Source organism: Sinocyclocheilus anshuiensis, unplaced genomic scaffold (assembly GCF_001515605.1).
Source record: "Sinocyclocheilus anshuiensis isolate Anshui unplaced genomic scaffold, SAMN03320099.WGS_v1.1 scaffold339, whole genome shotgun sequence".
Lineage (NCBI taxonomy): Eukaryota > Metazoa > Chordata > Actinopteri > Cypriniformes > Cyprinidae > Sinocyclocheilus > Sinocyclocheilus anshuiensis.
The window spans coordinates 31,233-55,470 of record NW_015552548.1 but is presented as its reverse complement, the minus strand read 5'-3'; the positions used below and the strand labels follow the sequence as shown (position 1 = coordinate 55,470).

Here is a 24,238-nt window from a genome sequence, read left to right as displayed (position 1 = left end):
ACAATGACGTTGCTCAGTCTCCGGTAACCTGTTCTGTTGGGCGCTCCTCTCTTTCCTTCAGTGAGCCGCTTTTCTAAACTCAGCTCCGGGAAACCATGGCCGAGCAGGCCTCGGGATCCACCCGGCCGCCTCAACATGACGGTAAGCGTCTTTCACCACAAGGAGAAGTTTATCGTGCTGATTTAGCTGTGCTCGTTGTAGGCCTGTGGCCTGTTCGTGCACGGATTAGCAAGCAACAGTCAACCGGCTGACAACGAGCTTTGCCTATTTATGAAAACACTCATATGATGCTTTCATGCTTGCTATGTGTCGATGCTTCTGAGAGAACGCTTCTTGCACCAAGCATTGGCTCTGCTGGTCTACAGGTAACGTTACACAAAAGCGTGTTTATATGGTCAACATGATGATGTTGCACCAGCAGATGACAGCTAGACTGACAGTGTTTAAGAGTATCAGGACAGACGGGTTTGCTTTTATATATTTCAAGTCATTGATTATCATGTCTGCTTGTTCTTGTTTGTAATGTTGTTCAGATGATGGCGTCATTCGCATGCATCTATATTTATACAGTGTTTTGATGTACATATTGATTTTAGCCATGCATTAATGTATATGCCACATAAGTACTACCATGGCATGCACTAACAAAAAGTGCTATGTTATTTAATTTTTTTGTGTGAAATACTTGTAAAGGTCTTATTGTACCTTTTATAATACTATGGTAAATGTTGCAAGTCTACTCTAAACATTTTAAGCGAAATATGAGCAATATTAAAGACCCAGTTTATGATTGGATGTACCGATAGTGGATTAAAAAGAAAAAAAAGTTCTGTGATGTCATATATCTTCTTTGTCTTTTGTGTGCTGTAGATAGTAAATACGCTCCTGCAGTGCATTAAAGGAATAGTTCACCTAAAAATGAAAATTTGCTGAAACTTCACTCGCCTTCAGGCCAGAAGATGTAGATCAGTTTCTTTTATCATCTGAACCGATTTGGAGAAATGTAGCATTTACATCAGTTGCTCACCATTGGATCCTCTGCAGTGAATGGGTGTGTGCTGTAGATAGTAAATACGCTCCTGCAGTGCATTAAAGGAATAGTTCACCTAAAAATGAAAATTTGCTGAAACTTCACTCGCCTTCAGGCCAGAAGATGTAGATCAGTTTCTTTTATCATCTGAATCGATTTGGAGAAATGTAGCGTTACATCAGTTGCTCACCATTGGATCCTCTGCAGTGAATGGGTGCCAGAATGAGGGTTGTGGATTATTGTGATGTTTTTAATCAAAAAGTAATCCACACAACTCCAGTCCAAAAGCTGTGTATTTGTAAGAAACGTTTTTTTTTTTTTGTTACTTTAAACTGTTGCTTCTGGACAAATACATAATAATCCATAGTCCATAATACATAATAATGCCTCCTTCAGTGAAAAAGTCCATCCAGTGTTGCCCTCTTACATCAAAATCCATCCACATATTTGTTTAGAACTGTTTTGGGACTGTTTTCGCTAAACAGTGCTTGATCTGTGTTAATTTCTCTCCTGATTCAGACAAGACTGCTTTTTCACTGTAGAAAACAATATTATAGAGGACTTATATTTTAGCCATAAGCAATGATTTGAAGTTAAAATGTCTTATTGATGGATTTTTTAAAATTACAAACACCCAGTTTTTTTTCTACTAGAATTTAATTGTTGTACTGGAGTTTTGTGGATTATTGTGATGTTTTTATCAGCTCTTTGAACTCTTTCTGACGGCACCCATTCACTGCAGAGGATCCATTGGTGAGCAAGTGATGTAAATTAATGCTAAATTTCTCCAAATCTGTTACAACGAAGAATCAAATTCATCTACATTTGAGATGGCCTGATGATGAGCAAATTTTCTTTTTTTTATTTGTGTGAAGTATTCCTTTAATACTGTCAGGTATGACACTCATGATATTTAATGGAAACAATTATTTTCAATTAAGTCTACTCTATGCACATGCTGCTTCGATCCCGTTGAGCTACATTTTTGGTGTAGGTTAAGTTCAGATAAATAGCCATCTGTCATCCCTGAAGGCCTGTGGTTGCTGTGGGTGTAGTTGTCTTTTACAGATCTGACAGACACTTGCTGCACTTTGTACTGCATATTTGTGTGTACAAACGTATTTAGGCCTAATTAAAGTAAAAACCAACAATAGAGATGTATGATCTGTCCTGACATATTCTGGGTTGACTGACCTATGTATTTAAATTAATTTGGCTTTTAATCAAGCTGAAGCTTTATTCACATCATCTGTGGCTCTGATTAAATGAAGCATCTGTGCTACAGCAGTAAAAAGAACAAAACATAATCTCATTCATATAGTCATTTCTATTATTATATTTGTTTTTATCTATTAAATGTAATTTTTTCTCCAAAGTAATGAAATTCTAAGCAGTAAAATGTCATGGGGCTCATAATAGTTGTAGTCTTTGGTTGCTGACCATGGAGTTTATCACATGTTTGGGAAAAAAAGAGATATTTTATAACACTTGAAAAGCCTCTCTACTGCACCGAACCTCAGTAAGAACTCAAAGTAGTTTGTGTAAAGGTCCAAAGAGCAAAAGAGGGCCGTGACATGTTTGATTAGTGAATGAGAATCCAAGTTGTCCCAAATAAAATTCCCAACATGTGAACTCCAAAGAATGTCAGCTGTCTTTTAATTATTCATTGGACTAAAGTTTTATATGCTTGAAATTAGTAAAAATACACTACAGCTCAAATGTTTGGGGTCAGTAAGATTTTTTTTTTATTAATATTTTCATTCAGCAAGGATGCATTAATTGAATTAAAGACATCTGTATTTATATTTTATTTTATTTGTTCTGCGATTATGAAAGCTGTTTGCGTAGCTTGTCAGTGAACTACGGCTCTGTGTAGTAAATGCTGCTCCATCTAAAAGCACGTGAAAATACCACATTTAATAACATGTTTTTACTCCAAACTCACTTCATAATGTCAGTTGAGTGTTTGAAATAAATCCTTCTGTGAGATGATGTGGTTTCTTACACAGAATAGGGTGGGCGATATAGCCTCAAAATTATATCACGATATTTCAAGAATATTTGCGATAACGATATTTATGATGATATATATAAAAAATAAAAAAAAACATGGAACAACGTTTTATTGGTGATTGCAGCTAAAAGAGCAGGTGGTACTGCGCATATGTGTCAAGCTCGTCCGTCCGCGCTCATCCGTGGTTGAGTATACTCTGAAAGTAGTGCGGCTGTGCGCGAGACGTAACGGAACGCAGAAAGTGAAGTATACTTTACGTAAGTATAAGTAGCCTTTACGGCTCCGACGCGGCCACTCTAGTCAATGCTTGTGTTTACACCAGTGGAGCCACGGCACGTTTCAGAAGCGTCCCAGAAGTGGCTCTCCACGCCGCTTCACTAAAGATATGCGCCTCGCCTATTTTTGAAGGTAAGAGTGTGTGCTCGAATATGCTCTAGAATCGCTCTCGCAATACTTTAATGTCATACACCGATCAGTCTGCGCAGCGCTGCTTCAAGTCGAACACACCTATTGGGTTTGTGGCGTTGTTGTTGTGCGCGCTAGGGAACGTATATCCGCCATACGTCATCATGTCGCTATATCATTGATATCGCGATATGGCACTTTTTTATCATGTAAAAAATTATACCCGTATTATCATTATCAAGCCAGTGGACGGTATGATATGGCACACCCCTAGCACGCAACATATTTCATAGTATTCTAAGCTGTGATAAAGGCTATGTCGATTAGCATTGTATTATTATATACTTTATTATAATGAAAATTATAATAAGACGAACTCAGATAAACCATATATTGTCGTAGTCGTGTGTTTATTAGTCACGTTGAATCAATGAAAGCAGTTAAATATTCTGTTTATTCAACAACCACTATAGGCATTTCCTGTGTTTCTTCTGCGAGGCGTTTTTAGCGTTTCCGTGTGAGAGCGCCCTCTGGCCTTCGGATGGAGATTTACTACTGATCACAGAACCGTGCTTCACTGAAAGATGCGCATGACAATCGCAGCTTCTGCCTGATCTCGATTTATCGCCTTTGCGATTTAATTTCAATTAATCGTGCATTCCTACTTTCTGAGGTTGGAGGTGTAGATTTTTGTGAATGTGTGGCACTGATGGATGTTTGATTGCTCCAGCAGGGGTTCTGCAGCAGCACGCGGCCGAGCAGGAGCAGGATCGAACCGACTTCCTGAAGCTCAAACAACAGCTGGAGATGGAGTTCAACCAGAAGCGGGCCAAATTTAAGGAACTCTATCTGTCTAAAGAAGGTAATATATTGTTTAAAATATCTGCCGATGGACCAGTAAGATACAGAAAAAAGTTTTTTGTTTATTGAAAATATTTGTTTTTAGATTTGCTTGCTTGCTTGTTTGTTTTTAGTTTGTGTTTTTATTGTAGTTTTTATTTATTTGTGTTTTTGTAGTTTATTTGTGTTTTTTGTTTGTTTTATTTTATGTTTTTGTTTTTATTTGTTTCTTTTTTTGTTTTTTTGTTGGATGTATGAAGTTCACAAAGGTGTCCTAGCAGAGGTGTAGTTCATCATCACATGCAGTTTTAAAGGGAAAACAAATTCTTTCAGTTCTCATCCTTTCAGTAGACGTGTAACACATCCATTACACATTGTGCCTGGATGCACACATAGATACAGTAGACTGAACAACAAACAAACAGTTCAGCCGTCATCATAGATCTTTATTTCATAGTGAATCTGTCCTGGGGCAGGATGAAACTACTAAGCCAGATACATTTCAAGACTTTTCTAACAATGTTAGCAGGGATCTCGGCAAATGTCTCGGCTGATCTGATCACAAGTGGAACAGTAATTAATATGGGTGCAAACAGATTCCAATTATGTTTGTACCCATGTTTCACTATCACAGCATGTCCTCATTATGACGTTTTATCAACTTGACTAAAGTTTATAAAACGTCATAATAAGGACATGCTGTGATAGTGAAACAGATGCTAGTGGCCTTACAGAACTGAAGCTGTCGGTTCCTCTACATAAACCTTTGTTCTTGTCCTGTAAATATCTCAGAGGAGCTGAAGAGGCAGGCTGCTATACTGGACAAGGCCCAGGCAGAGCTGAGCAGTGTGCAGACGCAGCTGACCGAGGCTAAAACAGAGATGGAGACCATCAAAGCGGTTGCCACTATCTCTGAGAGCACAAAGCAGGAAGCCATCGACCAGGTCAAGCAGCAGTGGCAGGAAGAGGTGGCGTCACTGCAGGCTATTATGAAAGGTAATAAGATACTGATTATTTTCATGCTAAAGTGTCTGATAACCGATACGCTGAACCGCTTTTTATTTATTGTTCCATTTCTGCTGTTTGGAACGGTAACTAAATCATTCATCACTATCCTGAAGGTGACTGAACTGCTGTGCGACAAGACTAATACTGCTTTGAGTAATAATACAAAGTGAAATACATTTTGCAAGCAGCAAATTAAAGAGAGCACCCTTCAATGCCATCACGCCACTGCGTTTAAGAAGAAACCATGGGTATAAAATAACTTACAATTTGGCACTATTTTTTGCTGTTTTTCATATTATCTAGTTCTACATAAGTTTGAGGTCGGTAATTTATTATTTTTTTTTTTTAAAGAAAGAAATACTTTTATTCAGCAATACTTTTATTTTATTCTTTATACAAGATTTTTATTTCAGATAGATGCTGTTCTTTTGTTTTATTTTTTTGCTATCTCAGTTTTATCTAAATTTTTAGTAATGTTATGTATCTTACGTAATTTTGTCTTTTATTATTAGCTTTTCTAAATGTTACTATTTAGGTTTTTTTATTTTTATTTCAGTTCTAGCTTTAGTTCAGTTTTAGTTTTTATTTATTTCCAGTTAATACATTTACTTATGTTAATTAGCTGCCAGGACAACATTAAAACATTTTTTTTCATCTAATATTTATTTCATTTTATTTTAGCTTTACTTCAATTAACAAAAATGTTTTTAATAGTTTTAGTTTAAAAAAAAACTTTGCCATTACATGAATAAATTATATTTTAAAATATATTAAGTTATTATTTTAAATTGTAATAATATTTTACAATATTACTTTTTTTAATTGTATTTTTGATCAGATAGATACAGTCTTGGTGATCATACGAGTATGTTTTTAGTTATGTGCCTGTATACAGTTTTGAGAGGTGTTACCTAATATTTAAGCACTGCTGAACATACCGATAATTAGTCTGTCTCCAGTAAAATGTGTTAAATGCACTTCACTCATGTTAGTCGCTGAATGTATTTTTACAGTATATTAGCCAATATATTTAATAAATGAACATTTGAGGAACACATGATGTGTAGAGACAGAAGTCTGCAGTGCGTGTGTGAGTTCAGATTCAGTGTAAGCCTTGTTAAATCGTTAACGGCATTAATGAACCCTATCCAGGCAAGGAAGGATTAGCAAGATTTCTACTTTTGATCTCTGCCCGTGAATGTAAATTGTGTTCATGAGGCTTTCCGTTTGATGCATAAGTCCTTATCTTGACGTGCATGTTCAGATGCAGATCGGGAAGTTAAGTTGCAGTTCCAGCAGAAGTTGGAGCAGGAGCGCGCTCAGTGGGCACAGTACCGCGACGGGGTGGAGCGAGAGATAGCTGAGCTCCGCCGCCGTCTCTCTGAGGGACAGGAGGAGGAGAATTTAGAGAACGAGATGAAGAAGGTCAGAATTGCTTTTTGATGTGGCTACTTTTTAGCCTTTTACTTCCCTGAACTGTGAAAGAGATAATGCACAGCCGTTTTCTCTGAATCGTGACTCAAAGCCAGAGTGTTTGCATCATGTTGGTACTGGGTGCGTTTAGCAAGCATGGGTTTGTATTAATCTAGGCTCAGGAGGACGCAGAGAAGCTACGCTCGGTGGTGATGCCAATGGAGAGTGAGATTGCAGCGCTGAAGGCCAAACTGTCAAGCTCAGAAGATCGAGTTAAGGAACTCGAGGCAGCGAAGGTTAGACGTGCATCAAAAAAGTGGAACTGAGAGCCAGACTGTTTTGTTCAGATATATTATTAGATGTGACTCATTTCTATGTCATTTAGTTCCTTTCATGTGGTTGTCATGACCTCTTGAATAGAAAATTTTCACGCCTGGGCAAAAGAATCATGGGTGTATACTGCCGTGCAAAGGCAAAAGACTGTAACTTCGTTTTGGTCGAAAATTAGTTATTGATATTTTTGAGACATTCAAGACCTCCTTTATCATGTGGATAAATATCTTGAGTCAATTTCGTTGTTTTGTTTTTTTCGAGAAAATAATGGGTTATCTTAACAGTAACTTCTAAAAGCTCAGGAGAAACTACGGCAGAATACCGTATAACACCATTTACCGCTCTTTGACTTTGTTTTGGAACGCTCAAATTGAGTTACGGTGCTCTGCCTTTGTTTTACTGTCCATTAAAGTCTGCCGTGTTTAAATTACGGTGTAGCTTGTGTTATTTCATACATCTATCTAATTCGTTTGTCTAAAAAATTGCCGACAGATCGCGATCTACCAAACTGCTCCATTTAACAAAGCACTGTAAACAAGAAAAGACTAGATAACTTGGCAACAATAATTAATCGTAAATACTCTTTAAACGTTTTCTTTCTTTTTATAATGCAGATTATTCTCTCAGTGCCAGCATGTCAGTCTGGGGCTGCCCACTTCTGCACGCGCGTGGACTCGAATGCCGTGAAAGCGTAGCATGATCTCACAAAATCAGTAGAAACAGTTCGCAATTAAATCCATATCCTACATTTTCTTGTAACCAGATAAAATCCATGACAGTGAACGTCATCGGAGATGTTAAATCCACAAGCATTCTAAGCATTATGTCTTGCATCCTTTAATGTTAGTGAACATTGCAAATAAATTGGTTGCAAAACGGTATCCACTCACGTTTAACTTTTTATCTGATTGTTACGATCAGAAAAAAAAAAAATGAATACAGTCACATTACTGTATGTTATAGCCTATGAAACAGCCTTGATCACTAGATTTTATACAGGTGTTACTAATGATTTTGTAAATTGTGATCAGGAACCAAATATTGTATATAATGTATGTAATAATTGTATATAACAATAGGCCTTTTTGCCTAATTGGCGTGACTTCTCACTTTTTGCCGACAATGCAAAGGCAGAGTACAGTAACTTCAAAACAGGAGTAAAAATCAAGTTTGAGCTCAAATTTTTTTATGTAGATAATTTTCATTACTAAAACATCTAACTCCCAGATTTCCAGTGTCCTATCTATAATTAATTTGTCTGGACAAATAAAAATCTTTAAAGTAATTTTTCTCAGTTTCACACTCTAGCGTGTTAAGGTCTTTTGCCTTTGTAGGGCAGTATATGTATGACATTACAGCCTTTAGTTATGATTATGACTGTGATATTATTTTGACTCTAGGAATGAGTAATAAATCAGTTGAGTCTTGTAAAAGCTGGTAGAAGTCAATGATCCAGCAGCCATCATCTCAGTCAGTAGTAAAGTTGAAAGGTTTATTTTCAAACATAAAATGTTCATTTTGAGTCAGCTGTTTGACGCTGAAGTGTAAAGGTTGTGTGAAGAAGGCCTCTGTTTATGGATGCTTTTAATCATGAAAAACAAAGTTAGAAACATGTGCTTGGTTAATTCCCAGGTGAAGGAGCTCAATCACGTCCTGGAGGCTGAGAAATCATGCCGAACAGACTTGGAGATGTATGTTGCTGTCCTCAACACCCAGAAATCTGTCCTTCAAGAGGACGCAGAAAAACTTCGGAAAGAACTACATGAAGGTATGTGACCAAAATACTGTTATGCAAACATTTTATTTTCATAGAACACTGTATGTTTTTTTTTTTCTGACACTATGTAATTTTACATGTTCTTCTTATTTTGGTTTATTGATTGGTAATTTTAGTTTGCCGCATATTATGTATAGTTTCATTTATTTATTTTATTTACTCACTTTTAACTGCAAGTTAGAGCATATGTCCTAGCAGGCACTGATATAAGATACAGTTGATGTATGCTAAATGTTTAAAAAAAAAATCTTTTAATTATTACTCTTTTGTTTTGTTTTTTCTTCTATCGTTTAGGGTTATTTTGGGCTTTATATATGTATATTTGTTTTATAAAGAAGTTACTACTTGTATTCAGCAAGGCTGCATTAAGATGATACGAAGTGACAGTAAAGACATTTAAAATGTTACAAAATTTCTATTTCAAACAAGTGATGTTCTTTTGAACTTCCTTCGTTAAAGAATTCATTAAAGATTCATTAAAAAATCCTATTAAGAAGCATAACCGTTATCAACATTCATAATAATAAGAAACGTTTCTTAAGCACCAAATCAGCATATTAGAATTATTTTTGAAGGGTCATGTGACACTTAAGCCTGGAGTTATGGCTGCTGTAAATTCAGCTTTCAGGAATAAATTACGTTAAATTACATTTTAAAATATATTCAAATAGAAAACATTTATTTTAAATGTCATTCTTAATATATTTTAAATTACAATGTAATTTAAAATAATTAAATGTTTCACAATATTACCATTTTTCTTTTTCTTTCTTTTTTTTTTTTTTTACATTTATCTTACCGATCCAAAACTTTTGAACGGATAATATGTAGTCATAACACTTAACAATAGCTTTGTATTAGTTATTGACAAGCATTGCAGTTTGCACTATACTACACCTTAGTGTCATATCAGGAAGTGCATACAGGATGTGTTTTTGCATTCAGAAACAGAACGCAAGATCTCAAGACATGTTTTTAATAGTTAAACTATTTTTAACTTGACACTGTCTTTAAACTCAGCATTTAACTCCGCATGGTGTCAGTCGCACAAAAAAGAGAACAAATGCATCCTGTGTGAACACTCCTCTACACAGCAGCATGCTTTTTCCGTTAACTTATATAGTAATAAACTCAATTCAAATGTAAAATTTAGTTTATTCGGTATAAGGTTAGATGCATTAGTTTGTGCTGAAGGTGTTTTACATCATGCATTTTGATCAGGTGTCACTTGCACATATGCACCAAAATTTTTATTTTTTTCACATTCACACAGTAATTTTCGCTTGCGAATGTGAGTGAAATGCTCGTACTGTAGAGCCGTGATAGGCTAGAGGCCTTTATATCCCATTCCGAGTACATAGTCAGTTGATTTCCGTTGAGTGACGCCCAGTTTGGCTTATCTTCCAGTGGTTCACCTGTTGGAGTTGGAGCGACAACAGCACAATCAGCTGAAACACACTTGGCAACGTGCCAACGATCAGTTCCTGGAGTCACAGCGGCTGCTGATGCGAGACATGCAGCGCATTGAGAGCGTTCTGTCCTCCGAGCAGCTGCGGCAGGTGGAGGAGATGAAGAAGAGGGACCAGGTACTTCTATTGTTTAATGAACTGGAAGCATTAATTGAATCCGTTCTAAAGCTCAGACTAAAAGCAATTCTCAATTGAGGTTGTTTAGTAAGTATAAAAGATCTGGTTGTTTGCACTGTGTCCTAACCAGACATGAAGCAACAAGCTTCCAGCATTGGTTTTTTTTTTCTTCTGGTCTAACTAAAAGCTAAAATGCTTCATGAAGCTCCAAAAAAAAAACCTTTGCCAGTCAGAACATTTTTGTTTAACACACAACAATATGGAGCAGGAGTTCAGACTAAAGAAACTTTACTGTGGGTGGAGCCTGACTCGACAAAAACAGAAACCAATTTTTTAATGTGTTTCATTTTTCAGTATGTATTACCCATAAACATTTGACATATATTACAACATATAGAGTATGTCTAGAAGCACTAGATCAATGTTTGAATCGTTATCTATAGATCAGTAGGGCTGTTGATTAATTAAAAAATAAATTAATCAGAGATTTTTGTAACTAATTGTGATTAATCGCATAATTAATCAGATTAATATTTCACATTCTCCAAATTACTATGGAAAGACAGTAACAAAGTGTCACAGTAACACAGTATTTTAAATATTTAATATTATTTGTTTCTTGAAACAAATTTTTATTGTTTCTTTTTACTAAGTAGTATGAATGTAGGCCACTATCACTGATACTGATGCCTCTATCAAATGTTTGTGGGTTTTTTATTTTTTTATCCAATTGAGTAAGTCTCAATATTACAGGCCTTTATTTATTAATTTTTTTAGTGCTTTTCACAATACAGATTGTTTCAAAACAGCTTTTCAGAAAATGCATGTGTTTACATTACAATTTACAGTGATCTGTTATCAGATATAAATGAATATTTGTCGTTTATATTATTATATGTTTATAACAGTTACAGAACATTAAAAATAGTATAACAATTAGTAATAATAGTATAATGGTTTAAGTTATTATAGTATGAGTTTTAATTTAATTGAACAATATTCACATAAACCTATTATAATAAATGTCATATTTAGCTGTGCCTTTTTATGTAGTGTTTGGTGATGTTTCAATGAGACCATAATTAATTTATCCCCTCTTTAAAGTTTTTTGTTTTCTTTTTCCGCATTGAAATAGTTAAAACAGTTGGTATCAGTATTTTTATGTGAGGGTCGATCTATGTGAGGCTCACTGGTATTAATAGTTATTTGTTTTTAACTAATTTTATAAATCATGGCTGAAGACCTTTTCCCCAAACTGCACTAATTTATCTCTAAATTTTGTTAATTTTTTTATATTATTTAACTTGGTTCAGAGAAGTATGTCAAATCAGTTAAAATAGTCTACATATTAGGGATAATTAAACGAGGATAATTAGACGTGTAATTATCTCATTTGTTTGCAAAACTTATGTTAGATAAATGAAATTCCTTTTTTGACTGACATTAATTTTTTTGTTGGCATTTCAGTAAATTCTGATTCAAATTCCAATTCAACATCCTGTGGGGTGTCAGTTCACTTCAAATTTAATTTTATGAATTGAAAGGGAGCCAATTCTTAAATTCTGAATATAAGCCAACATTGCAAGTAAGAGTATTTATCACTTGTTGCATTATCGTCTTGCACCTTGTTAGGACACCTGGTTAGTCTCGCGCTTACTGTACATTTATGCAAATATTTGCATATTTTTCCAGGAAGAGGATGAGATGGAAAGACTGAGCCAGGCTAAAGAGGCCAGTGAGGATGATGGGACAGAGCATGGAGAAACAGTGGAGGACTCTCTGCTCGGATTCTCCATAGAAGAGGTTTTTTTTTTCAGAAATTCTGTGTTGTCTTTTTTTCTGGATTTATGATTTAATACAAATTACTATCTATATTAGTAATTATACTATATACTATATAAATTACTGGTTGTAATCAAAGGCAACCAAACAATAAGAGTGTAAATAATCTTTAAAATGTAATCAAATGAAAATGTAACAATTCCTTTTATTTTTTGGGAAACAAAGTGCTGCTCAACAGAGGTTTATTGTTAAATTTAAAACATGAAAAAAAAATCCTCATATTTCGATTTGATGAAGTGTACAGCCCAACTTTTGATTTATTCATCCATAATTTGCCAAATGTCACAACATTCTGCAATATACCATACATTTTTATGACTGGACTTTCTGCAGTGCAGAAATGATAGCTGAATACTGTGCTGAAATATTGTTTGTATAGTGTTACAAAAGAATGACTGATCATCATTACTTTGGTTTTAAATAGAATTTCAGTTAATTATTGTTAACTTAAAATCTACAATGTTGACTGTAACGTTACCTTAAATGTTAAGCATCTTGTTTTCTTTTTCTCATTTTGATCTCAGTCCCACCTCAGCCAGAGCATCCACAGCTCTTTACACTCTCTGGACGCAGACACCCCGAGCCGTCCGGACGGCTCTGACCCTTATAAGGATGGGCTTCGGAGGGTGCAGTCCACTGATAGCCTGGGTTCTTCAGGAGGGGCCCTACAGCCTCACGGGCTGGGTGGACAAAACAACAAGGCCAAGTCAGCTAGCCAGCTGGACGAGTCAGACTTTGGCCCTCTAGTGGGGGCAGACTGTGGGGGCTTTGACAGCAGGGACACCTCCTCCATGTCATCCCTCCAGCCGGGACACTTTCTCCTCACCAAAGACCAGGAGAAGGCCATTAAGGCCATGACCCCAGAGCAGGAGGAAACTGCATCACTCCTGTCCAGCATCTCTCATTCTGCCGATACAGCTTACCTTCCTCCGTCTGGCTACCGATTGGTCAGCGAGAGCGAGTGGAATCTGCTGCAGCAAGAGGTCAGATAGTAGATGCTTTTTAGCGGGTGTTTTTGTTTGTATCAGCTGTCTCTATTTTGTTTTCTTTACTGTTGAACCCAGCTATACAGTAGCCTTGTTAGTGAAAATACACTCACCAGCCACTTTATTAGGTACACCTTGCTAGTATTGGGTTGGACCCCCTTTTGCCTTCAGAACGTAATTCTTTGTGGCATAGATTCAAGAAAATGCTGGAAACATTTCCCAGAGATTGACATTGGAGGTTGCAGATGCATGACGTGAATCTCCTATTCCACCACACCCAAAGGTGCTCTATTGAATTGTGATCTGGTGACTCTGGAGGTCATTTGAGTATAGTGAACTCATTGTCATGTTCAAGAACCCAGTTTGAGATGATTTCAGCTTTGTGACATGGTGCATTATCCTGCTGGAAGTAGCTATCATGAGATGGTTATACTCTGGTCATAAAGGGGTGGACATGGTCTGCAACAATACTCAAGTAGGCTGTGGCGTTTAAACAATGCTTAATTGGTATTATGGGGCCCACAGTGTGCCAAGAAAATATCCCCCACACCATTACACCACCGGCAGGATGGATCCAATCTTTTGTGTTGTTTACGCCAAATTCTGACCCTACCATCCAAATGATGCAGCAGAAATCGAGACTTTTCAGACTAGGCAACCCTCTTCCAATCTGCTATTGTTCTCTTTTTCAGACCATTGTCTGTAAAAGCTAGAGATGGTTGTGTGTGAAAATCCCAGTAGATCAGCAGTTTCTGAAATACTCAGACCAGCCCGTCTGGCACCAACAACCATACCATGTTCAAAGTCACTTAAATCGCCTTTCTTCCCCATTGTGATGCTTGCTTTGAACTTCAGCATGTTGTATTGACCATATCTACATGCCTAAATGCATTGAGTTGCTGCCATGTGATTGGCGGATTAGATATTTGCATTAAAGAGCAGTTGAGCTGGTGTACCTAAGAAAGTGGCCGGTGAATGTATGTTGTGATCTAAAACGAGTTATGCTTATGTTTGGAGTGGCACTATCATTTTGCTTGTAATATTTTTGTACTACATAGTATTTATACTGTTAAGTATGGATTTTTTGAATCCGCAAAATTCATGAATGATCTACCACATTTGCTTTTATATGGCCGTTAGAAGCCTACAGTGCAACCGTTGTCCAATTCCATGAACAAATGACTCTACTGAGCCTTTCTTTTTAGGGAAACAGAAACATCCAGTGCAACCAGTTTATTGGTAGTTCAGTTTCCAAACAAATGAATCTTTTGAGCTGGTTCTTTTTAGTAAATCAGAAACATAAAGTGTAACCATAGCCAGTTCTTTTAAGCTCTGAAGTTTGAATCAGTGTAACGAATTCCTCACCGAATCAGTCAGTTTGCTGAATCAACATCTGACTCACTGAACTGTAAGTTTCCATTGCTTCCACTAATGTCCATTTCAAAATGAAGTTTTGTGAACTTGAGGTTTTGTGAATCATTGTCATTACTGACTCACTGCAAAAACAGATTTCTGTAGGAAATACAAGTTACTGTATCCCACAATGCAATGCACTTTCAATTTGCATTTTGGTGAATGATCTGGATCAAAAATGCGTGAATTTTAATCGTTTTAACTCTGTTTGATAACTGGACATTGCTTGTTTAAACATGTAATGTAACAAGGTCATGTGACAACAGTGTAGCATACAGTTGTTTGAAATGGATCAGCAATGAGCGGAGATCTTAAATATGCTTTAATAATACTTTTTGTGTTTGTTTTTGGTGTGGTTTCCCCCCAGTTGAAGAACGCTGGAAGGAAGTTGGGGCGGAGATGTGATATGTGCTCTAATTATGAGAAACAGCTGCAGGTCATTCAGGGACAAGAGGCCGAGACACGAGATCAGGTTTGTTTTTTATGCCGCTAAAGTCACGTACAAGACCCATAATGAAATGATTCAAAATGACATTCTGTAGTATTGTTATACAGTGAACTTCCTTTGGTGGTGCCTTCAGGTTAAAAAGCTTCAGGCCATGTTGCGGCAGGCGAACGATCAGCTGGAGCGGACAATGAATGAGAGGCAGGAGTTAGAGGACTCTGTCAAGCAGGCCAATGAGGAAACTACTGCCAAGGTAAAGCTCATCTCTCTGATGGATTTAGTGAAGCACAAATCTGTTGACAGGTTAAACTTAGATGGGATCGCACACGTGCAAATTGGAGCATCATATACAGTGAGGAAAGTGCAGTAATTGTTCATCTTTATAATTTTTAAAAAGGGTTATGTTTCAACCTCTAAGGAAGCATACTAACCAAAATGGGAACTTTTGAACAGTAGTGTACCTTGATGCCTGGTTAGGCAGCTCACCAGGAATTAGAACACAGCCACAGTGTCTTCATAGTATTTTTCACAAAAGTGAAGAATGTGCAGAATGCTCTGAATATTACTCTTCTTCCCAGTCAAATTACTTCAGTCATTTTCATTTGTCTGGTGCACAGATCTCAGAGTTGAAGCAGAAAGTTCAGGAGTCTGAGTCTCTCGTAAGCACTCTCCAACAGGCCTTCAGCCAGGCCAAGAGGAACACCCAGGAACAGATGGTATGACCAAATACACTTACACAACAACATTCACTTGCTATCCTCGATGACTTTCAGTGAGAGCATATGTTTTGTTTTGTTTTTTTTCCCATTGAAAGCATTTAATGAAGAACCTCTTGGTTTAGATCTAGTCCTATTTTGAATTTCTTCATGCCTGTATGATCTGTACTACTGTGCAGAAGTGTCTTTTGGCATTTAGTATTCATGATTTCTGGAATTTCTTGAGGCACATCTGTTTCAAATCTGAAGTTGCACTATTAAGGTGATAAACTTGATGCTGTTGTGACATGATACCCTAAATAAATCGCCTTTGAAAGGTTTCTGTCGGTTAGTTATTACCTGAGGAATGCTTGGTGAATCTCTCAGGGTCACTGATATTTTCATTGGCAGATTTCTTTTAAAATCCTCTTTTATAATGGTTCATTTTCCTCTTTACTTGGAAATATGCTTTTGTGGCTTCCAGAGTGTTTAGTAGGCTAAGTGGTGTGTGTGCGTGTGCGTGTGCGTGTGCGTGTGGTGTTTAGTAGGCTAAGTGGTGTGTGTGCGTGTGCGTGTGCGTGTGCGTGTGTGTGTGTGTGTTCAGGCTGTGCTGCTACAGTCCAGAGAGCAGGTGACTGAAGAGCTGAACAGACTGCAGAGAGATAATGAGAGTCTTCAGGGTAAACACAGACTTCACATGACGCTGCAGCAGCAAGAGGACTTTCACATGCCCGCCACTGTACAGGTACTACAGCACATATGTGAGATGCACCTTCTGTTCAATTCCACTGCATTTCATCTAGCTGTTTTAACACTTGAACGCACCCTGTTTGATTGGTCCCCCTTCTTTAGCAGCATAGTAAGAAAATATGCCAAAAATAACAGTAATTCTACAGAAGAGGCTGTTATTTAACCATGGTTAAGAGCTGTTGTTGAGACACTCTGAGGAAGGCATTGTTGGTTGAAATGCATCAGTGTGCAGTTATTTATTTATATATACAGTATATACATATATATGTGTGTATGTATATGTGTATGATGGTTAAGAGCTGTTGTTGAGACACTCTGAGGAAGGCATTGTTGGTTGAAATGCATCAGTGTGCAGTTATTTATTTATATATACAGTATATACATATATATGTGTGTATGTATATGTGTATGTATATATATATATATGTGTGTGTGTGTATGTATGTATGTATGTATGCATGTGTATGCGTGTGTATATATATATATATATACACTTGAACGAGTTGTTCAACCAAGTCACAGCCTTTCTCACACAGAACAACCTCCTGGACAGCAACCAATCTGGCTTCAGAAGTGGACATTCGACCGAGACTGCCTTGCTTTCAGTTGTTGAAGCCCTAAGACTGGCAAGAGCGGCTTCCAAATCTTCTATACTTATTTTGCTGGATCTGTCTGCTGCTTTTGATACGGTGAACCACCAGATTCTCCTGTCAACCCTATTGGAAAATGGCATCTCAGGAACCGCACGCCAGTGGTTTGAGTCTTACCTCTCAGATAGGTCCTTCAAGATATCTTGGAGAGGTGAGGGGTCCAAGTCGAAACATACTAAAAACACATCTGTTCCACCTTTATTTGACCCTCTAACTCTAGCACTTTCTATTCTATTTTAATTCTACTTTATCTATATTTATCTTGTTTTATTTTTTATTCTTTATTTAAAAAAACAAAACAAAAAACAAACACTAGCTTTCTATTTTTTCTATTCTATCTACTTGTTTTTCTTTGCGTGTATGTGTGTGTGTGTATGTATAATATTTATATATACACCTTGCTACGTGTACTGTGTTAGGCTAACCGAGACTTGTCATTTGCACTTATATATTTGATGCTCTTTTGTTAGTTTTGACTGCTTTTATTGTCCTCATTTGTAAGTCGCTTTGGATAAAAGCGTCTGCTAAATGACTAAATGTAAATGTAAAAATATATATATATATAACTGCACACTGATGTATATTAAATTCTATATTCTAGATATAATTTTTTTTGTCAGGAGGATGAGTAAATGGGAAATTGATCACATCTTAGAAAATTATGAAAAAAGGGAAATTAATAATAAAATCTTAGAAAATGAGAAAAATAATAAAATCTTTAAAACTGAATTAAAAATAAAATTGATATAATCTTGGAAAATTATGAAAGAAAAATTCATAAAATATTAATTTATGAAAAATCAGGGAAATTAAACAAATCTTAGAAATTGGTAGGAAGAACTGGGAAAATTGCTAAATAAAATCTTAGAACATTATGTAAAAATTACTACTTTTGTTTGTGCAATAGTGGAAACTATTTAAGTGATTTTAAAAAATACATATCCCCTAATCAAAAGTTGTGGAAATTTACTGTGCAAAATGATGTAGCAACTTGTGCATTAATATAAAATTCAACTGATATGCGCTGACAATTGGGTATTTTACTGCTAAGATCATCCAATCAGATTATAGAGTCTAAACTATTTGTTTTTTAATATTTTGCCACCTAGGAGCTTCAGAAGCTGGTGTTGCTGTACAGGGAGGACATTGTTTCTGCGTGCACAGCAGCAGAGCATTTGGAGGAAAAGCTGAAGGCTGAAATTCTGTTCTTGAAGGAGCAGATTCAGGCAGAGCAGTGTCTCAAAGAGAATCTGGAGGACACTCTACAGCTGGAGATAGAGGGCTGTAAAGAAGAGATCGGTGAGTGGATTGCAGATATCAGTTGATTTGGATAGACAAAGAAAGCTAACGGTTGGACGCCATGATGGTTTATATTAAGAGGGTTCCTCAAATCCGGTCCTGGAGCGCCGCTGTCCTGCAGAGTTTAGCTCAAACCCTGATCGAACTCACTCACCTGTGATTTTCTAGGGATCCTGACGACCTTGATGAGCTTGCTTAGGTGTGTTTGATTAGGGTTGGAGCTGAACTCTGCAGGGCATTGGCCCTCCAGGACAAGATTTGAGGAACTGCAGTATGGGCTGCACAATTAATTGAAAAATAATTGAAAAATATCAATGATATACTTCATAAATAAATATATATACGTGTGTGTGTGTGTGTATTATTTATTAATATAATTACTTCGGTTGAGCGTCCAATCACAGACATCTGTGGGCACATCGGTAACAATTAAGTTTTAAGCAACTGATCCACTGATGTCTTTTCAGTTCAATATAATTATAGAATACAATTATATGATACAAAATGTTTTTGCACTGAAGCAAGACTTCATCTATCAAGTTCCCATTAAAAAGAAAAAAATAAGTTCATTAATAAAGCATTTCATTCACTAGATGATTGAAAATTCATGGTTATGCTATAATAAAGAAACCTTTTCAGGTTGAGTCTCATGCCAAAATAAGTACATTATGAAATGATAGAAGATTGTTCATACAGCCCACCCTTACCTTGAGTGATCAAAAGCTTCGCTCAGCAGCACTGGATGTTTACACTGGCTTACATTGAGGCTTTGAAATCTGAGTCTTTAGCGGTTTGGAAAAATGTAAGCAAATCCAACTTCTGATCCAAATACAAAACTGATTAAACTCAATGAAGGTTGTGTGAACCTCCTTCAATCAGAGGAATGCACACATTTATCTACCTCTCATGGTTTGCATTTCAATACTGTCTTTTTCTCCTTCACTTCTCTCTGCATTGGTGACTTGTGTTCAGACATCCTGGAAGGTATGAATCCCTGCCTGACTTTGTGTTTGTCTAGGTCATGTCTGTCTATATTGGCACCACCGACGCCATCCTAACACCCCCCCCTAAACCCATTAGCACTGTGTGTACAGAACCTGCTCTATCACATCCACATCACTGCGTACTACTTCATTTAGCTGTGTACTGTACTAATATGTCTTCACATGATGTTGGGTTCAGCTCAGTGAAATTAAACTTGGGATATGGGCAAAACAATTAATATTTAAGTATTGATACTTAAATGTTAATAGTAATTTACATTAAAAAAAAACACCCCTAAAAAGCCCTAATTTATACAGTAATGAAGTTGAAGACATGGTGATGAATGACATGATTTAACTAAATATTTCTCTACAAATGCAAAATGCAAAGACACGATTAACAGTTTTATTTCCTCAACTCGCTCAGCTGGAAAGCGGCACACAATTTATTTTGAAGCTACTCTGTAGGGCTTTGTTACTTGTTAAAGTAATTGAAAATTCTACACTGTTTTGAAACATTATGCTGCTGAATGATGTTGTATCAGCTACATATCTTTCAGTTAGTTAGTCCCCAGCACTGTTCAGAGCAACTGTAATACTGCTGTAAGCATTCTTTAGGTGACGGGGTGCAGATACAGTAGTCCAAGCTTGAGGAGATGGAGTTATTAGCTTAAACATTCATAAAAACACACCCTCAACTGTCTACTTGTAATTTCCAAGTCATGTCGAATTCATTGTCAAGTCACAGTTTTTCAGTTTTCATTCTGGCTCAGCAGCACTAACACACAGATCTTTGAGCGAATGATTCCTCTTGTTACCGAGGAGAACGCTTGCCTTGTTCTCATGTTTTTGTCAAGAACTAGTCATGCGTTGAGTTTGTGTCTGACTAATGCAAAACACAGCAATAGCAGGTGACCATGCTTTTTTTGTTTTTATGTCTTCCAACCTATAGCATCTTTTTCCAGCTTGAAAACAGAACTGGAACGAGTGAAGAGTGAGAAGGAGCAGGTAGGGCAGACGTTCAAGGCAGACTGCTGATTTTTATTACCTTTTAGCTTGAACGTCACAAAACGGGTCAAGAACTTGTCCAAGTCAATGTGACTCCAAAAGCTAAAAGAAAATTAAGCCTTTTTTTTTTTTCTTCTTTTTTTGCAGAATAGTATTTGAGAAGTGCATTTTTCTCAATAATGTATTACATAATAAGAAATAATATTTACGGTGCATGGTATTTATGCATAATATCAGTATTTTTCTCACAATAGTAGAAGTAATAATAGGAGTGTGTTTTTTTGTTTGTTTTTTTTTGTCTGTTCTTGTTGACCAATCTGCTGATTTTTACAACAGCTGGAGAGCAGCTTGGCAGAGAAGAGCCAGATGCTGGAGAGCGTCCAGGGCCTGAAGAACAGTCTGGAGGAACAGTTGAAAGACGCCCTCGGCAGCAAGGTCTGAACCCCCATGTGATCACTGCGCTCTGCCTTCACACTAGACTTCTGCATGCTCATCTTTGAGTTATGTTTCTCATAACTCATCGCAAAGTTCAGAGTCTGGTCAGTTTCCTGTGCATGTGATGGATCATTTGATAAGATAAGCAGGATTCTTAGACCATACAAACAGCAGTGTTGGATTTGCATCAAACAAAAGATTGCATGTTCGTTTTAGTTAATATAATCCTGTATTATAAAGTAAAGTGAAACCCTTATTTACAAAAAAAAAAAAAATGTGTGTGTTGTAGAGTGCTTTGGAGACTCAGGTGTTTGAAGAGAAAGACAAGGCACAGAGACTTCAGACAGAGCTGGATGTCAGCGAGCAGGTCCAGAGAGATTTCGTCAAACTGTCCCAGACCCTTCAGGTAAACACAGCTCACTAGTAGAACATGAAGGACTGCTTGAGGCACAACAGCACGTCAAGACCCTTCTGGGAGATGATGGTAGCTTTTCTTTTCTTCTTCTAGTGAATTATGCAGTCATATGACTTGAGGCAAAATCACACTACTTTTTTGATACACATCTAGGAATTTCTTCCGTAAATGTGTTTGTGCTTTTATCTCAATAAGTCAAAATGGTATCCACCTCAAGTGAGAGTATGTTTTTAATGAATAGGAGTGTCAATGCAAAATGAGTTCAAATATGAATAAATTAATTGTTAAATAATTAATCAAATATTTTTAATCAATATATTTGTCCAATTGAAAGGCGATTATATTATTTTATTACATTTTCATTAACACTGTTAAACAAGAATTCAATAAACAATGTGTTTATTTGTCCATTTGAAAATGTCAAACGTTTGAGCAATATATAATTATTACTAATATTCAGCAAGGATCACTTGATCAAAAATGACAGTAAAGACATTTATAATATTACTAAAGATTTCTGTTTCAAATAAAAATGCTGTCGTTTTTAACTTTATAGTCGTCAAAGAATCTTAAAAAGTGTATCACTGTTTCCAGAAAAATAATAAGCAGCATGACTGTTTTCAAGATTGATAATAAGAAATGACTGAAGGATCATGTGACACTGAGCCGGTGTAATGATGCTGAAAATACAGCTTTGCCATCACAGGAATAAATGACATTTAAAAAATATATTAAAATACAAAACGGTTATTTTTAAATTGTGATAATATTTCACAATATTGCTGTATTTGTGATCAAACAAATGCAGCATTGGTGAGCATGAGATTTGTAAAAAAAATAAATAAATAAAAGAATAAATGATACATTTATTAATTCAAAAATAAAATTACGCAAAAATAAAAATGTACACAAAGGTTTGGGGTTTGTAAGATTTCAAATTTTATTTATTTGTTTATTTTTTTTAAAGAGACTTTTTTTGGTCCTTCATTTAAACAAAAAAAAATGTTTTCTTTTTTTTTACCCCACACACACACACACACACACGCATACAGCTGAAGATACAATGTTCTTGTTCTCCCTTCAGGTGCAATTGGAGCGTATCCGGCAAGCAGACTCGTTAGAGCGCATCCGTGCCATCCTCAACGGCACCAACCTAACAGACATCAGCCAGCTCCCTGAGACATGATGTCACTTCCTCCATGCACAGAAACACACACACACCACCTGTACCCCAGATCTTCGGCCTGACTCCATCTAGATAAACCGAATCGAGCGAGGAAGACTTGATCCTGCAGGTCTCGGTGAACACTACTGATTTCTCCTACTGCTATCCAGCTTGTCCATGCGTTCGCAAGAGCACGAAGACTCCCGGCTCTATTAGAGTGAAGCGTTTGTGTCTTATAATGCAGTTCTCCACTGCGGATGCCGCGAGGAGCTGCTGGTCTTTCAACAAACGCTGCTTTTGTTCCTCATTCAGTTCAGGAAAGGAGAAAATCGACTTGCGTGACTCTCCCATTCCCAGACCCTACCAAAGTTCCCGTCTCTTCCACCTTTCTTCTCTTCCTTCCTCATCTTTCCATCTGCTAAGCTAGCAGCAGTGACCTGTGAAGGAAACGGACACTTCTGAAGTGTTTTGTACATACTTGTGTACAGATTATTTGTGTATATTGCGTTAGTTAAGTTAATACACAAGACTGTGATTCCCTTCTTGATCCGCCTCCTACATTTTCACAAGCGACACTGTGTTTCTCATCGTCCGCCAGTCATTTCACTGGGATGTAATTACTAGCTGCATCGGATCACTTTTCCTCAACAACCATCGTCTTAAACACCCTCCACAGTCCTTTTTTTTTTTCCCCACTTCCTGGCAATTTAACAAAATCGATGTCCTTTGCTTGAAGTTACTGCTACTTTTCTTGGAACTGACTGATGTCTTTGCGTATTTTTCTGTGTAAAAATATATATATTTTTTCTTTCAGAAGGATATTGCAAACACAACTGATGATTTTTACAGTTAACTTCTGGTCAGATTTTGACATTCGCTTGATTTGTGTCAAGTATACGGCAACAGCACTTACACTGACCGAGTTATAACCGAGTGTATATTAATGAAAGCACACTATGTTTATGATTTACAGTCATTGTGATGCCCTGTGGGACTAAGGGGCATCTTGTGTACCATGTCTGTGTCTGTCTTATGTGTGGCGTAAACAGAAAAGCGAATGGGATTCGCTGAACCAAAGTTGATCATGTTGACCTTAAATTCTCGAAGCAGCATATTTGGATAGTTTAAATCATAATCATAATGAGAAAAGGGGGAAACAAGGGCTTAAATCATTTTCTGGTTCATGTTTACTTTAAAATAACGGTTGCCAGGCGATGTAACTCAACTGCAGGAAACAAGTGCAAAGTGTGATTTATATTCAGTTGTCTAAATGGCAAAAATTCAGTTTATTTTTTGTTTTTTACAAGACCTAAAGTGGCATGTGATTATGGCATGGTCTTTTTCAAATAAAATAAAAAATAGGTCAGGCTGTAGAATTAACCTTAAAAAGCGCCCATGGCTTGAGAATGAAAATTGGCTGAAAATTTGGGAAAAAATTGATAGTTAAAGCCATGTATCTGCATGTTGAACATTATGTCTGCTAATTTTGTAATTAAAAGAGAGGAAGTTGTCAGTGTCAATGGAAATCTTAATTCAGTCAAAATATTCCATATATTAAAATGTGCAGCTTGATAAATACAATGAATTGTTTCCTGAGCAAATCCAACCACTTTATCAACTACATCTGATGAGTACACAGAACTTTAACAACGCTACTATAGTATGACCAGTGCTGCTGTTGTGATCTGATGAGGATGATGAAGAAGCTTTCCTGTGTGAATATGTCCATTATATTATGACCAGGTG

General features: G+C 36.6%; 1 protein-coding gene across 2 annotated transcripts; it reads left to right on the top strand.

The window, feature by feature from the left end:
• On the top strand, positions 1 to 24,238 carry LOC107664300 (rab GTPase-binding effector protein 1-like). Of its 2 annotated transcripts, XM_016454825.1 has the most exons (19): positions 1 to 141; positions 4,183 to 4,311; positions 5,082 to 5,285; positions 6,562 to 6,722; positions 6,887 to 7,006; positions 8,676 to 8,811; positions 10,228 to 10,406; positions 12,099 to 12,209; positions 12,773 to 13,231; positions 15,015 to 15,119; positions 15,229 to 15,345; positions 15,710 to 15,808; positions 16,392 to 16,532; positions 18,297 to 18,486; positions 19,459 to 19,470; positions 20,422 to 20,477; positions 20,814 to 20,912; positions 21,202 to 21,318; positions 22,412 to 24,238. In XM_016454825.1, the coding sequence occupies exons 1-19, from the start codon at positions 96 to 98 to the stop codon at positions 22,511 to 22,513; spliced, it is 2,583 nt and encodes an 860-aa protein (XP_016310311.1). In that variant the 5' UTR covers positions 1 to 95; the 3' UTR covers positions 22,514 to 24,238. The 2 variants fall into 2 exon arrangements, with proteins under 2 accessions (XP_016310311.1, XP_016310312.1); XM_016454826.1 differs by lacking the exon at positions 19,459 to 19,470.